The sequence below is a fragment of the Patagioenas fasciata genome, chromosome 3, assembly GCF_037038585.1.
Source record: "Patagioenas fasciata isolate bPatFas1 chromosome 3, bPatFas1.hap1, whole genome shotgun sequence".
In the NCBI taxonomy this organism is placed as follows: Eukaryota; Metazoa; Chordata; class Aves; order Columbiformes; family Columbidae; genus Patagioenas; species Patagioenas fasciata.
In genome coordinates this window covers 14,342,623-14,358,312 of record NC_092522.1, presented here as the reverse complement: position 1 = coordinate 14,358,312, position 15,690 = coordinate 14,342,623, and the positions used below count along the sequence as shown (strand labels likewise).

At 48.0% G+C, this 15,690-nt stretch overlaps 1 protein-coding gene across 4 annotated transcripts in view; it reads right to left on the bottom strand.

The window, feature by feature from the left end:
- LOC136100395 (phosphofurin acidic cluster sorting protein 1-like) overlaps positions 1–15,690 on the bottom strand; it is a 110,057-nt gene that overhangs the window by 18,907 nt on the left and 75,460 nt on the right. For all 4 annotated transcript variants that reach the window (XM_071805820.1, XM_071805819.1, XM_065835426.2 and 1 more), the window contains exon 2: positions 4,798–4,885. In XM_071805820.1, coding sequence (XP_071661921.1) covers positions 4,798–4,885 — 88 coding nt within the window. The remainder of the gene's footprint in view (positions 1–4,797; positions 4,886–15,690) is intronic.

Genomic DNA, 15,690 nt, shown 5'->3' with positions numbered 1-15,690 from the left:
ATGACACCAAACTGGGAGGAGTGGCTGACACGCCAGAAGGCTGTGCTGCCATCCAGCGAGACCTGGACAGGCTGGAGAGTTGGGCGGGGAAAAATTTAATGAAATATAACACAGGCAAGTGTAGAGTCTTGCATCTGGGCAAGAACAACCCCAGGTTCCAGTATAAGTTGGGGAATGACCTATTAGAGAACAGTGTAGGGGAAAGGGACCTGGGGGTCCTGGTGGGCAGCAGGATGACCATTGTGCCCTTGTGGCCAAGAAGGCCAATGGCATCCTGGGGTGTATTAGAAGGGGGTGGTTAGTAGGTCAGAGAGGTTCTCCTTCCCCTCTACTCTGCCCTGGTGAGACCACACCTGGAATATTGTATCCAGTTCTGGGCCCCTCAGTTCAAGCAGGACAGGGAACTGCTGGAGAGAGTCCAGCGCAGGGCAACGAAGATGATTAAGGGAGTGGAGCATCTCCCTTATGAGGAAAGGCTGAGGGAGCTGGGTCTCTTTAGCTTGGAGGAAACTGAGGGGTGACCTTATTAATGTTTATAAATATATAAAGGGTGAGTGTCATGAGGATGGAGCCAGGCTCTTCTCGGTGACAACCAATGATAGGACAAGGGGCAATGGTTGTAAACTGGAACACAGGAGGTTCCACTTAAATATGAGAAGAAACTGCTTCTCAGTAAGGGTGACAGAACACTGGGACAGGCTGCCCAGGGAGGTTGTGGAGTCTCTTTCTCTGGAGACATTCAAAACCCACCTGGACACATCCCTGTGTAGCCTCATCTGGGTATTCCTGCTCTGGTGGGGGGATTGGACTAGATGATCTTTCGAGGTCCTTTCCAATCCCTAACATTCTGTGATTCTGTAATCACATTTCTCACTGACACCAAAGCAAAGCTTTAGCAAAACCTTCCTTGCTTTTCAAGAGGCCCAATCTGAGCTATCTGCAATACTGTTACCAACAATAGTGCAAAGTAGTGAGGCCTTCCTGTAAGCAGTCTCCCTAAAACTGAAGACAGACGGTGGAGCTGATTCCCTTCACTACCCATGAGCTTTCCTGGCCAAGAATGCACTGAGTCTTCCTTCCTGAACTCTTCTTTAATAAGAGATCATAGGTGGTCACTCTGGCAGTGACCATTTACTTCAGCACATTTAGCATTTGCTGTTTGTTGCAGAGAGATTATACACCAAAAGATTCATTCATTCATCAAACCACACATACTAGTGCAATTATTCTTCTTGAAGATGCTGTTTCTGGGGACACTATGTTTCACTAAATGGATGGGACTCACATATGCCGTAGGAAATACTGATCACCTTCAGGAGCAAACCACAACCCAGCAGAAATGACCACTGTTCCAAATAACAGATTAGAAGCTAGCACCTGAAGGCTACCACCTGCCTAACAACAACAGAGAGTTAAAAAGAATTTGGGATTTCTAATAAGGTTGACACAAACCTCATGAGGTTCAATAAAGGCAAAAGCAAAGTCCTTCCCTAGGACGTCCTGTGACTTTGCTGCCTGGAAAGAACCCAAGACAGCAGGACAGGCTCTGCAGAAATGGATAGGGGGTTACCCTACACTGGTGTCAATGCCCAGTTTTAGGTACAAATCTGTCCTGATGGGTCTTGTTTAAGACACAGGGTTCAGGCAAGAAGAGCATACCAAAGCTGCAAACAGTTATTTAGAGGGTAGCTGGGATTGCTCAGGCAGGAGTGGAAAATCCTACAAGTGGTTGCAAAAAGATTAGAAACAAAGCATGAGTGAGGTTTAGACAGAAAACTCTCTATATACCTTCCATGCATGGCAAGAAGGAGCAAAAAAATCCAAGTTCCTGCAGGGAGCAGGACCAGGGCAGCAAGGAGGGCTGGCAAAGGCAAACGAGGTTTTCAGCCTGGCCTGTTCCGTAGTACATATTGTGGTCTACAATACAGGAGCTGCCAGTATCATCCCTCTACAGCAGCACCCAGAGTTGAACCTGAGCCACCAGTCACATCCTGCCAGCACCTTGCAGGAGGATCTGCATTCCTCCCACAGCACCTGTCATGGGAGTTCAAAGTTCTGGGAGTGATGAGGCTTGTTTTCGTCTTTCTTTGTTTCCTCTATTCACTGCTCAAGACTAGGTGTTCCTCTGCCAAGAAGGATTACCATATTTCCCTTCACATCATAAACAGTTACGATGCCAAGACAGATATCTGCACCTTTATGGAGCTGAGCCGGTCACATCTGAATCTCTTAATGCCATGCTGAACAATCCGCAGATGGAAATGCTCTATGACCTCTCCAGTCTTTAAAAACAAATAATGATGGGTAGAGGTTTAAAAAACACTCAAGTGATATGAGGGTAGGTCCCTTTTCCACAGTATTTCAGACTTTATCTCACTGGAAGTCACTGAACATTAAATATTCAAATCAACTCTGGGAAATGGTTATGTTCTATAGACAATGAAAGCTCTCTTGGTCTTTTGACAGAGGTCTTTTCAGATGAAAGAGCAGATAACAGAACACGCCACACTTGGAAGCTGGTTTTTAAGACCAGAAGGCATGATCACTGTGAGAAGAAGATCAGATATTCTAGACTGGCTTACACTATCCTTTGGGTCATGTACCTTCATTGAGCAGACTGTCTCCAGTGCTGGGGCTGTTGTATTGCTGCCAGCCCCACTCAGGCAGGGTCAGAGCTTTGTTTCCATGCAACCTGCCTTTCAGAGCAGCAACTTCCTGATGGGCAACTTACTTAACCCAACGGAGCTGCTCCTGAAATGAAAGAAAATACAGTTCCCCTTTCCACTAGTCCCCAGCTGTCCCATTGGAAACCTGCAGGTCCTCCATAAATTACATGCATCAGCTGTTTCCATCCAAAAGATGGAGATGGCAACACTTGCTGGGCAGCCTTCAAACAGCATCTTGCTAGCATGACTCATCTGTTACATAGGAGAGGAGCAGGAGGGACGGATCCATATGAGGCCATTCTGTAGATAGGCTGTGCTTAAGCTGCCTACCACTTCCATCTGTCTTCCAGGAGGGCTCAGCAGTCCCCAACCCTGCCAAGGCAGGTGGAAGCATCTGCGGAGGCACACAGGTACAGCCCACTCCTACAGTGAGTGCTGAGCCACAGGCTAAACCAGGCAGAAGCATGCTCCTCCAGTTTCTTTCAGCTTTGCATGAAGCCTACACCAGCGTGTCAGCATGCAGCCATGGGTATGTGGCCACACAAAGAGGGGGCGATCATGTTTAGATTGAGACCCTGAATGCAGCCTCTATTCACTGGCAGGGGAAGGAGTCTTGTAGTGAAGAGCCCCTGTGGCCTCAAACAGTCACTACTAAGGCCTGTGACTTTTGCCAAGAGGGTGCAAGGTTGGCCTGTGGCAGGGATGGGGGTGATCAGTTTGAAAGAGCTGGAGTCCCACTGCACAGTCTCTTCTACAGTCTCATATTTGCAGCACATGTACATTCTCAGCACACAGCATCCCCAGCATAAGGTGGCTGCACAGGAGCCCAAGGTTCTCCAGTCCAGAGAAGCACAGACAGCTTGGACTGACAGTGCAGGAGATAAAAGGAGTGAGGGATCAGCCTAGCCCTCCCAGCCATGTGAGACCCACAGCCCCCAGCTTGCTCCCAGCCCCCCAGTCCTGTGCTGTTGGCATCTGTGGCCCAGCCTTGATTGCTCCTGCATGTCCAGAGGCCAGGTAGCCCTCTCCTGCCCAAGAAGGGCAACAGGTCTCAGGGCTGAAAGCTCTCCTCAATGGCACCATTGAGACACTGACCAACAGTGTGTGGACCACAGCACCTTCCTGCTGTTCTCACTCCTGACCCCAGGTTTCAAACATTTCACTTTCAGTTCCTTCTGCACAAGTGAATCAGGTCTGCCATGAAGGCAAACTCCAGCTCCCAGAGCTCCACTAATACGGCAGCTTCCAGCACTAATCCAGGATTTAGATCCTGATGTGTGTGGCACAAAGTGCTCTGTGGGAGCACAAAGCTCCCATCCCACAGCTTTCAACGGCATCAGCAGCATTTTTACCTGCTGCCGAGAATGAAGGACACCAGCATCTCAGCTGGGTTAGGGGAGCTGTGGCAAAGAGAGCATACTCAAGAGGCATCTTGCTTCTATGCTGTCCCTTGGCAGGTAGAAAAGAAGTGCCTGCACCTACAGGGACCCATCTCTTCACCACCAGCTACAGAGAGGTAGGCGAGGATATATATTCTAGGATGGGGGCAAATTCCCTCTTCCTTTGGTGACAAAGATCCTCTCCCCTCCCCTTCCCTCTGCCTGGTTCAGAGCAGAGGCACCAGGCCTAGAGAGATGCACAGAGAAAGGGAGGGGACAGCAGATGCAGCAATGAGATCACATAGGGTGCAAGTGTCAGCAGAAGTCGTGCACAGAGCTGCTGATCCCTTCCATGCTTCCCATCCCACCTTTCACTCCCCATGGAGGGGATCCAGATGGGGGGCAATGCCCAGCATTGAGCCTGTTTAAAGGGTTGGGAATGGTGAAGTAGGGGATGCCCAATTCTGAACAGCAGCTTGAGAGGAAGGCCTTGGCTGACGCAGGCAGGGAAGCAAGATGCGCTATGCAGAGGCCTAACCAAATTCATTCCTGACATAAACCAGCACTGAGCAGCTTTCTGCTGTCCCTAGAACATCATTCCCACCTGCCTGAGAGCCAAAATCCACCTATGGATGCTAAGCAAGACATAAGCAAGGGGTGGGCACAAGGCGAGTGGCATGCAAACCAACACTTCACAGAAGGCACAAGGATGGGCTTGCTGCTATCAGGCAGCAGCAAGGAAAGGAGCCTACCTGAATCTTGACAGCAATAAGAACGGAGCTCAACTCTTTGTCCAGCTCTTTCAGCACTGTGAGTTTCTTCAGGCGGAGACTGCAGAGCCTGTAAGACAGAGAGAATGGGACACATTCAGGCACCACCATTCCTGGGGCCCTGCCACATGGTACCCGGTGCTCAGAAGACAGCCTGGCTGCTTGGCCCAGCCGCAGGCACAAGCTTGGTGGAGGAACACTGGCATTCATGCGCCACTGAGACAGGCCATAGGGAAAAAAAGGAAAGAAGGAAAATTAACGGAGCTAAAGCAGGCTTAAAGGATTAGAATGCAACAGGAAGTCCAACCGCAGGCCATGTGGTAAAGAGATCCCTTCCCAAGTAGGCCTGTTGCCAGCTCTGCTTAAATCTACCTTGGTCACAGCGCTGTTTATTTATAAACCAAAGCACTTAAATCCACTCTTATCCTGGACTTAGTTAAGGCAAATATTCACATGCAGACATCACAGCTTGGCTCTTCTCTTGCACAGTACCACAGAGATAACTTGGGAAGCTGGGGGGCAGGTGCCCTGCAGTAAGCCTCATACAGCAGAGCCACCCTGACAGCCTCAGATCTTGGGGACTCAGCACCGTAAGTGGCACTTCCAGGAAAAGGCCACAAAGGAGCCTGAGGCTGAGTGAGAAGAGCTACTTTTGCTGCCTGAAGGATTAGTCAGTGCCTGTGAGACAGCCAGCCACCCCGATCTCCTGCCTAGGAGCCTGCAACAGGACTCCCACAGGGACTACTTGTGAGGAACAACATGCCAGGGAGCACAGACCAAACATGTTTCTACAACAAGCAACATGGGCACACACATTTTGCAAGCTAGCCTCTGTGTGCTATGCTCAATGTCTGCAGTGCTGCAGCCAGCGGTACCCAGGACTTTTGTGGGTACCATTGTGCTGTACCTGAGATTTAGGCCACTCTTCCTGGAGAACAGATGGGTCACTACCAAATGCATTTCTGTCTGACACACTGTGCTCTCTGAAGGCCCAATCTAGTCCTCCCTGCTTTTTTGCCTCCCCCCCCGCCCCGCTTTTTTTTAAGGAAAAAAACATGCTCTTGCTATGCTAACATACAGCAACAGTGTAGAACCACCCAGAGGTAGAATGATAGTGGAAAGGGAAGCATAGAAAGCCATATTGCAGGGCAGGTTTGGGGTTTAGCAAGGACTCTCCTCCTACCATGTGCCCGTTTTCCCTGCTAAAATTATTTCAGCTGGTGCAGAAGGTTTGCTGGACTGTGACTGCAACCCTGCTGCTCAGTCCTTTGATGCTAGGTAGCCAGGCATGGTGGACACCAGAAGTGAGGACCCTGGGAGCACAGGCAAGCTCTACCCATCTCTTTGCTAGATGTTCTGGAGTCCTTCAGCCAAAGACCCCTCAGCCTGTGCACCCCAGCACTGCAATGAGTGATCCCATCTCTGTCCACCCTTCCCCTCTGAGCCTCTGCTTGTAGAAAAGGGAGAAATCTTACTTAGGGCAGGCTTCTTACTCCCCAGAAATATGTAGGCAAGGTTAGGAGTGAGCTCCTCACGAAGCATGGCCAAAGACGAGGAGGCCACCTCTAGGGCTGGGAGGGCAGGACTCGGTGTTAGCCAGGAAGATGGGGTATAGCAACCACACCAGATGTACTAAGGAATAACTTGCAAAGAGGCTAAGCTTAGCTAACATTGTCACTAACTAGTGCTAACTTTGACTGTCTCTAGTCCCTAAACAAGCCACAGAGAGGAATGAGGCATGAATGTCTAATCCAAAGACAGAACCATCAGCTAATTTTCCATAGAAGCATTTATCTAGTCATAATATTTACCTGCATGGAGAAGTTATCCCCAAAAGATTAAAACTTCCACAAGGACATATCAAGTCTTAATCTGAGGATATTGAAAGATTATAATTCTACCTGGCTATTGTTCTCATTGTAAAAACACTCCTTATCTGAACTAGTCCACTGATTAGCTCTTCATGCTCCTTTCTGAGGCACTCAGGACTCCCATCAGTACCTGATATTTTTCCTCAAGGAAGAATAGATGCATACTGATCAGCTCTGCCCACTTGGGTAGCCCTTTTATCTCTGATAAGGCACTTTAAAGCTTTCTTATTCTTCTTTTACCTCTTTCCAGTTTTCAAGATCTCATTTACACAGTGGGAGATCCTGTACACTGCCCCTGGTCCTTCCCATATCACATGCAGGTTTCCCCCTTCCACCCTCTGATCTTATCCTGCTCAAACATCTGATTAGCTCAGGTATAGCCTGTACCCTGCAACTCCAACTCCTTTCCAGAACACTGCTTTCTAAAATACTACTACCCTTCCCACAGGGATTAGCACACATATTCTGGAGTCTAAATGCACTTATTTGCAGCACAAGAGCCTACAATTTTTAAAAGGGTGCTCCTTAGCATCTTGGTTGTCCCTGATGACCCTCTTTTGATCTGTTACTTAACCAAATCCTGCATCACCCAGCTCCGCGTCACCACTACGTGTGGCACCAGTACTGGACAGCAGTGGGCTTCACACTAATCCCTGCAGATCTCTGTAGGACAGGATTGATCTACAGTATGCTTCGCAGAACACTTCAGCCAAATCCCATGGCAACTACCACACGGACTTGCCCAAAACTGATTACTGTGTAATGCCCCCAAAACACCGAACTTTTTTGGTAGATTAGTTATAAATCAGGATCTACTTGCTCATATAATTAAAACAGGATAAGTAACAACTGTTCTCGAGCTATGGAACTACTGCAAGGACTTTATATTGAGTTGTGTTTAACAAGATTGTATAACACCCTGACAGGAACAAGGACTGAAAGGAACAAGGACTGAAAGCAACAAGGAAAATGAGCTTCAATGAGACAGTCTGACAGGCTCCTGGATCTCCAGTACTCCTACACTTCGACTGCTGTTCCTTTACTGGTGAGAGGTACTCACCGTTTCCTGGTATTATCTTCAAAAATGCTGCCTTCTTTCCATCACTAACTGAGATGGTCAGTCAGCCAAAAACTCCTTTTCTTGACTGTGGCTTTTTAAGCATGCAACAAAATAAAGTAGCTCCTATGTTTAATTCACTCTGCTCTACCTTGTTATTCAACCTGATGCCAAGCAGGAGCACACACTGCTGACCAAGCAGGAGTACATGTTCACATACACACATTCATACCCCCACCACTGCCACTCCCACTAAGGAGCAGGCACAGGAGTGCACTGACGCACAAGCACATAGACAGACAGACACTCTCGCTTCACTAAGCAAGCACTGACTTTTGAAGTCGAGGTTACGAACTGCAAGCAATTACACCAAAATAAGACTGAGGGGGGGAAAGAAAAAAAAAGAGAGAGAGAAGCAAACCCAGGAACTCACGAGTTAACTGTTTGACAACATTAAAACCTCTAAAGTAAAATTAGAAAATTTGAGTATGCAATTTTCTAGAGTATGTCTTAGACACTGAAGTCATACTTTGAAAACACCCCAAAGCATCATTCCAGGCACATTTTTCTTTTTTTTTTTTTTCTGCTCCAGGTTGCAGCTTCCCAGCTGTTTCCTTCCTCTCCAGTTAAATGACGAATGTGGAGCTTTTGCTCTGAAGTCTGATGAAACACTTATAACACCATCACCAACCTGGCCTGTGAATTCATCTTGAAAAGCAAAGCTCCTGTAACATCTGCATGTTGTGAAATTCAGTGTCATCAGCAAAGCACTCACTCCAGTTGTTGTTTGCAAATTCATCCAACCTCCTGTGCCAGCAGGTGACTGCTGCTCACAGATGACACACACAGCAGCTAGTTTTACTGTTGCATTTCAAGGCTGATGTTTCAGTGAACCCCACACATCTCTAAAGCCCCTGATGCTGGGGGAATACAAACCAGAGGTACAATTCCCAAGGATGGCAGAGAGGGAAGGAAAACAGGATGAAAATACATCTGTGCACAGTACAGGAGGAGCAGCACTTTGCCCATAAGCCAGAGAGCAACTGTTAAGGAGAGGAAAACAATTTTGATCTACCTACCTCAGTAGAAAAGATTTGGAGGCACACCATACACAGTGGGGGAGCAGCAGCTCTAGAAGAACCATGCAAAATTGGAGTTGCACAACTCTCCAAAACTTGACCACAAACTGGCAAAGGTGCCTGGCAGAGAAGCAGCTTGAGCTCTTTGTAAACAAGGAACCTCAGACATCTCTTTCTGCACAGGGCAAAGGCACTGGGGAGACAGAGGTGCCAAGGAGCACTTCTACTGGGATTGTTCATTGAAGGTGAAGGGTAGTCTAAAGTAAGGCAGCAACGAGGGCTCTCTGAATGGTATATATGGCCACTAACAGGATATAAAACCTTAATAGCAGGCCTCACACTGCTTTTGTCCTGCTGGCACCCTGGGCTGTTCAATGCTTGGCTTACTGGCTACAGGTGAGTGGCAGCTCATTCTCTGGGCAGGATTATTTTCCTGAACATTTGCACTGAACTCCTTGTGTGGCAGCAGTCTGGCTCCCTGTTTTTTGCCTGTAGCTCACATGCCACCTAGAAATGTTAGAGTATGTCCACTTTTCCCAGCACTGGCCCTCCACAGGTCCTCGTCAATGCTACCACCCTTATTAGCTGCGTAATTGTGGGCTAAGCCTTCAATAGCAGCAGTTCATCAGCTCCTCAATATTCTTCCTGAGTTTGACAGCTCAGGTTTGCCTTTCAAGGAGATACCAACCTCTGAGACTGGGCTTCTGGAGAGAATGCCAGATATTCAGTGGGGTTCAGAAGGTATGGGACACTCCTGCACCCCTGCTGTGCAGCACGTATTTCCCTCAACGCCACCCGCTAGAGGGCAGAAGGTAGCCAGGAGCAGACACTGAGCGATGGGGATGCTCTGCAGACTGGCTAGTCTCATAGAGAAGTTTGTAGAAGTAGCTTTACCCACTCTGATTAGAGGGGTGTCCAGCCCTACAGCTCACCTCTGACAGTGGCCAAAGCAGGTGCCAAGGGAAGAGCACACAAACGGGATGCGAGCAGTGAGATACTGGCTGGAATGCACTCTGTCATAGCTCTCTGAAGTACAAGATACTCCCTGAGCTGTAAGTGATGTGTATGCACGAGACACCACTGATGCACACGGAGGGGAGGAGAGACCTACTCCATTTTCAGAAACGAAGTCCCTGCTCCCAGCAAACAGGAGTGATGAACTGGGTCAGCAGCAGGCTCTTCATCAAGCTCTGCAGTTCAGGCATCAGGATGGGTAGGTGGGCTAGTTACATGCTTTAAGATGAGCTGGGATGGGGGCTGACATCAGCCTGCTTTGAGAGCCTCCCCCATGGAAAATATGACAGCACACAAGGCTTGGTAGCACACTCTTGCCTCTCTGCCCTCCAGCAATTGCAACTGCTGCAGCTTGGGAAGGGCAAGGAAAGAACGCTGTGCTGAAGTGATGTAACACAGTAGGATGCAGAGGTCAAAAGCTGTGACAGCACCCTTCTAGGGTGCCCAAAGAAAGAGTGAGGGCTAGGGCCACCAAATGCCTGCTGTGTATCAGGTCCCCCAGCTAAGCTATGCAGGGTGATGTGCAGCACAACGGCTGGTGCTGAGTAGCAACCACCTTCTTGCCTTGAGAGAGGCATTTGGGCTCCCCAGTGTCCTGGCTGACAGCAGCTTGCTGCTACCAATAGCACACATCTGCTGTGCTGCTGGATCCAGAGCTCACTTCTGTTACTGCAAATTGCAGTAGGTTTGACTTATCCCAATTCCCCAGAGTCCTTCCAAAAGCAAATCCCAAAGCATGAGGGACAGGAAGATAAAACTCCCCAGGTTGCTACATCCCTTTATTTCCTGTAAAGCATTTTTAACTAAAAGAGAGAAGATTCAGTCTACACACGAGGAAGAAATTTTTTTCCAATGAGGGTGGTGAAACACTGGCCCAGGTTGCCCAGAGAGGTGGTAGATGCCCCATCCCTGGAAGCATTCAGGGCCAGGCTGGACAGGGCTCGGAGCAACCTGATCTAATTGAAGATGTCCCTGCTCATTGCAGGGGGTTGGACTAGGTGACCTTTAAAGGTCCCTTCCAAGCCAAACTATTTTATGATTCTGTGATGATTCTATGATTTCAGAGTTTTTGGCTCTGTCTGCCTTAGGAAATCCAGGCTTTTTTTCCCAGGTGACTATTCCCAGTCCACTCCATCATCCTACCTCCTTCCAAGTGCCCCTAGACAGACCAAACCCAAGGCCAAAGCTCGGACATTCTGGAGCTGACACTCTTCTTCCTTTTGTCTCTGAGGGCTATAACAGCAAAGGAATGTAAAGACCATGCTGAGAAGGGATTCCTTCTCCCCACAGCAGCAAGCTGGCTGCACTACACAGAAGGAGGACTGAGGGCAATGCCATGCTGGGAACAGCAAAGAATACCAGTGTCGGCAAGGTATACATTACCAAGAGCAAGATGGCACCCTCAGTCAGGACAAATGAGAGACAACGGGAAGAAAACAGTGTCCTGCAAATAGATACGTCCACCTTTCCTTGTCTTTGTGGCCAGCTGCCTGCAGCTGCCCAGAGTCCTCCTCACAGCCTTGTGTCCTGGCTAGCACATGCCCTTGGGACGGCCATTCGAGACAGACTGCAGCTTCTTTTCAAAGAGGTCAGTGCAGGCCCTGCCAGTGCAACACATTAAATGGGACCTCAGCACCAATGTATTGAGTTGGAGCACCTCATTTTTTCATTTTTCATATCCTCACAGGAGAGAAAGCCTACCCCAACAGGCCCCACTGTTCTCATCTGACTGGGCAGTCCATGAAAGGTCACCATCTCATAGTGTATGTCCATTTATCAGGCATGCCCTGCTCTGATCAGCCCTTGGAAAACTGCCTAACTCTTTAATCTCTGGGCAGATGATCTTTGGTTTGGTCAGTGAGTTGCCCTTGAGCTTGCTGCACCCAGCTGCTCTACTAAACACACTCAAAAGCAGCTTTCCCACAGTGTCGCACAGGGACCATGCATGGTTCTGCCAAGGAGTTCTGACGGCCACACAGGGGCCTTCTGGGAACAGCCTGCTCTCCTATCACCAGCTCTTAGCACTCCTCTGTGTTCAGATACGTATTTCATAGTACTGAGGTACTGCTGAGACGGCACAGCCGCTCACAGCAGATGCCTGGGGAAGAACAGGTCACACCTCAAAAAGATACAACAGTTAGGACAAAGCATAGCAAAGTCATCCTCTTCTCCAGGGCTTTCGAAACTGCTATATGATAGCTGTAGCCAAACTGCAGCCAAAACTGTTCTCGGACCAGCCACTATGTTTCTTTCACAAAGTTTTAACAGGTTTTGCTTTTGAAATATCCTTGTTAAAAGAGATCAGTCAAGATGCATCATTGAATATATATCAGCCCTAAATGTAGGGAGTCACACAAGAAGAGGCAGATAGACCAACAGCAGCGCTGTGCTCAGGGTACATAGTACTATTTTTTCTGAAAGCTATTATATATCTACTACAGGCTTTCAGTTGCTTTTGTGTTGCCAAAATGTTAACAGGCAGGTAGCGCATATGGAAGAAGATCTGAACTACTCAAAGTACTGCATTACTAATGAAAGAATGGCTGCTCAAGACAAGTGCTAACATCAAGATTGCCCTGCTTGTTTGCTGCTCGTGGCATAGTAAGGAAGGGTGGGCTGTTTCAAGCAGCAGGGCAATGAAACAGAGGCATGAGAATGCATGGCTTCCTCACTGCCATTGCAGAGGCCATGGCATCCCAAATCAGGACAGAGCGAGACCAGCTGCAATGGAAAAACAGCTTTCACACAAATGCTTGGCCAAGGCCATACACCAAATCAGGGACAGGGCAATAGGTACAGACTGAAACACAGGAGGCTCCATCTAAACATGAGGGGAAACTTCTTACTTTGAGGGTGGCAGAGCACTGGAACAGGCTGCACAGAGAGGTTGCGAAGTCTCCTTCTCTGGAGACATTCAAAACCCACCTGGACACATTCCTGTGCAATCTGCTTAAGGTGAACCTGCTTTAGCAGGTGGGTTGGACTAGATGATCTCCAGAGGTCCCTTCCAACCCCAACCATTCTGTGATTCCGTGAGTATTCCCCATTATCCAGCATCCCCACTACACACAGACAGCAGTGACAACTTCAACCCAGCAAAGCTGCCTGGGATTCCCACTGTCAGGCGTGCAGCCGACCACTCCAGAACACATGTGCTTTCCTTCTGAAGGTTGCTGTTCTGTTCTCTGAGGCTGGGGCACGCCTCATCACGTGGGCAAGTGTATGCCAGCATCTCTCCATGCACATTGCTTCTAAACAAGACAGATGTGGCTTTCTCAGACTGATACAAATGCAATAGTGGAAGCAATTAAAATATAAGTTTATATGATTAAATGCTCCTGTCCTATTCCCAGTCAGATTTTTCTAAGCACAACTGTCCTTTGCAGGTTCCATAGCTACAGACAGCTTCACAGTTTTGGACTCAACAATACAGGCAGCCTTGAAAAGAAGTGGACTACTTTGGCCTAGCAGCTGTTTGTGTTGTGGACTCCTGCCTAGTACACAAGTGCTTGCTGCTATGCACATTTTCAGGATGGCTCAGTGTAGGACACTGTACGCAGTAGACAGAAAGACAGCTAAATCAACATATTACCTGAATGCCACCTCTTGACCTGAAGACTAATTTCTCCTTAGAAATGCCACTTCCTGACTCACCCCCTCTGTGGACTAGAGAGTTCCCACATGCTTTGCTAGTGTGATGGTTTGACTGAAAATGGGTTAATTTTCTTCATGCAGTTAGAAACCTTTCTTTTCCACAGCTAGCATGCTCATTATTTGGACTTCATTTGAGAACAAGAGATAACACCCCAGCACAGAGTTAATGTTCTTAATTGCTCTGGTCTGAGAGCCAAGGACGTTCTGAGTGCTCTGCCCACAGGTGTGAGGCATCGAGGAAGGGGGACAGAGATGGGGCAGAGCTTGACTGACATCCAGACTGATCAATAAGAATATTCCATCCCATTATTGTCATGCTAATTATTTAAGAAGTCAGGGCCTCCTAGTTTGCTCTCTTGCTCTTCTCTTCTGCTCTCTCTCTGTTCTGTTTGCTCTGGGGCACAGTCAGGGGAGTTCTGGTTGGAATGTTTAGTGTGGATGGAGTTTGTGGGGAATTGCCTTGAATATCTTTTTTTTAATAGATAGATAGATACATTTACTAGTAGTGTATTAGTATTTTGTTATTTTATTAAACTGTGTTTATGTCAATCCAAGTTTCTCACTTCCCTTTTGATTCTCTCCTCTACTGGGGGGGTGAGGAAGGGGGTGAGTGAGCAGCGATCGTGGTTGCATTGCTAGCTCGGGTTAAACCATGACAGCTAGCCGGCATAACAAATCACACACAAGACATGCATCCTTCCTACCCGGATGTCAGGCGTCATTCCTGCCCATGCAGCTAGTCTCACTGTGGGAGGAAGAGCAGCTGCTAATGTGGCTCCAGGCCTACCCAGCACCACAAATTCCAGGCAGGATGAGCGGTGCCTCTGTATGCTGTCAGTACAGAACCTCGGCAACAGCAAACAGATCACTAGAGCCTGTCAGCATCGGCAGAGTTATTCCTGCCGCTCCTTAGCAAGTCTGCTCTCTCCAGACAGAATTCAATATAGAACTCTGCCCAGGAGAGCATATGAGCTAGGAGGGACCAAACGGAGAGTTAAGGCAGGTACCACTGTTCACTACAGCCTTTGGCACATCCAGCTTTCCTCTGTGCTATTCAACACTTCCTTTCTGAGCCAAGCCACTGTAGGGAAGAGCTGCTCGATCTCTGATGGTACCAGCACAGCCCTGGACCCAGCACGGCTACCAGCCAGGCTGCTACTGTTTTATCGCAGCTTCATGCCTGTATATGAAACTGCACTAAATGCCTCCCTCACACAGGACAGCTCTGCTCCAAAAGCCTCCAGCCTGGCCACATAGGCAATATAACTAAGACAAAACACAAGGAACAGATGTCAATAACAAGGTAGAGAATGGCCAGCTCTCCACTCTGATGGGGCTGCAGCTTCAACATTTGAACTGACACATTTTGCTGGCTGTGAGGCTTCCCTGCACCAGTCATGTGGTTTTTAAACTTCTCTCCTTCTGCTCTTCCATAAACACTAAATGAAGTTGCCCAACAGGTTCAAAATATGAGAGGAAAAACTGCATGTTGCAAAATTATTTCCCTGCTAACATTTAATTTGATTCAGGTCAGATACAAAAACCTGGCACCTAATAATGTCATTTTAGAGTCTGGTCATGCTGCTCTGTGCTAGAAAAAGTCAGCAACAGAAAAATGCCCTACCAAAGCATAATGGCTTAGTATTATCGTCCCCAGGATCTGCACAGGCTGGAACACTACTATTTCAATAAAGTTGCTGTCCTGTGTTCCCAAATGTATTCGGCCTCTGTTCACAGGTTTCTCCACTAGTTTTGCTTTAAATCTTTTCCTCTTAAACAGTTCATAATTGTGTACCCACCTGTACTTCCATACTGCAGTGCTGCTGAAAACACTGCTTTTGAAAAGCCCACCACCTCAGACCTCTGTGTCTCTGTGGACTACTTCCCAGGAGGATGAAAAAGACTGACTAAAAGTCAGCTTGAATTTTCTGCCTGGAGTTTCCCAACAGGTTTTTAACCTCTCTGATACACAGGTCTCTTAAACCACTGGTCTAGACCAGTGAGGCCACTGTGCTGACCACATACAACACAAGGACCCTTGTCTGAAAAGTGGGGGAGCTATGAAAGGACAGCTTTTAAAATCATGGGAGAACAATCACTCTGTGCATTCAGTGTCAAAAGCAAGATCAGATGGTGTAACGGAAACTGTGAGATCTGCCTAGAAAGACCTTATGGGCTGCTCCAACCTGTCACTGTCACA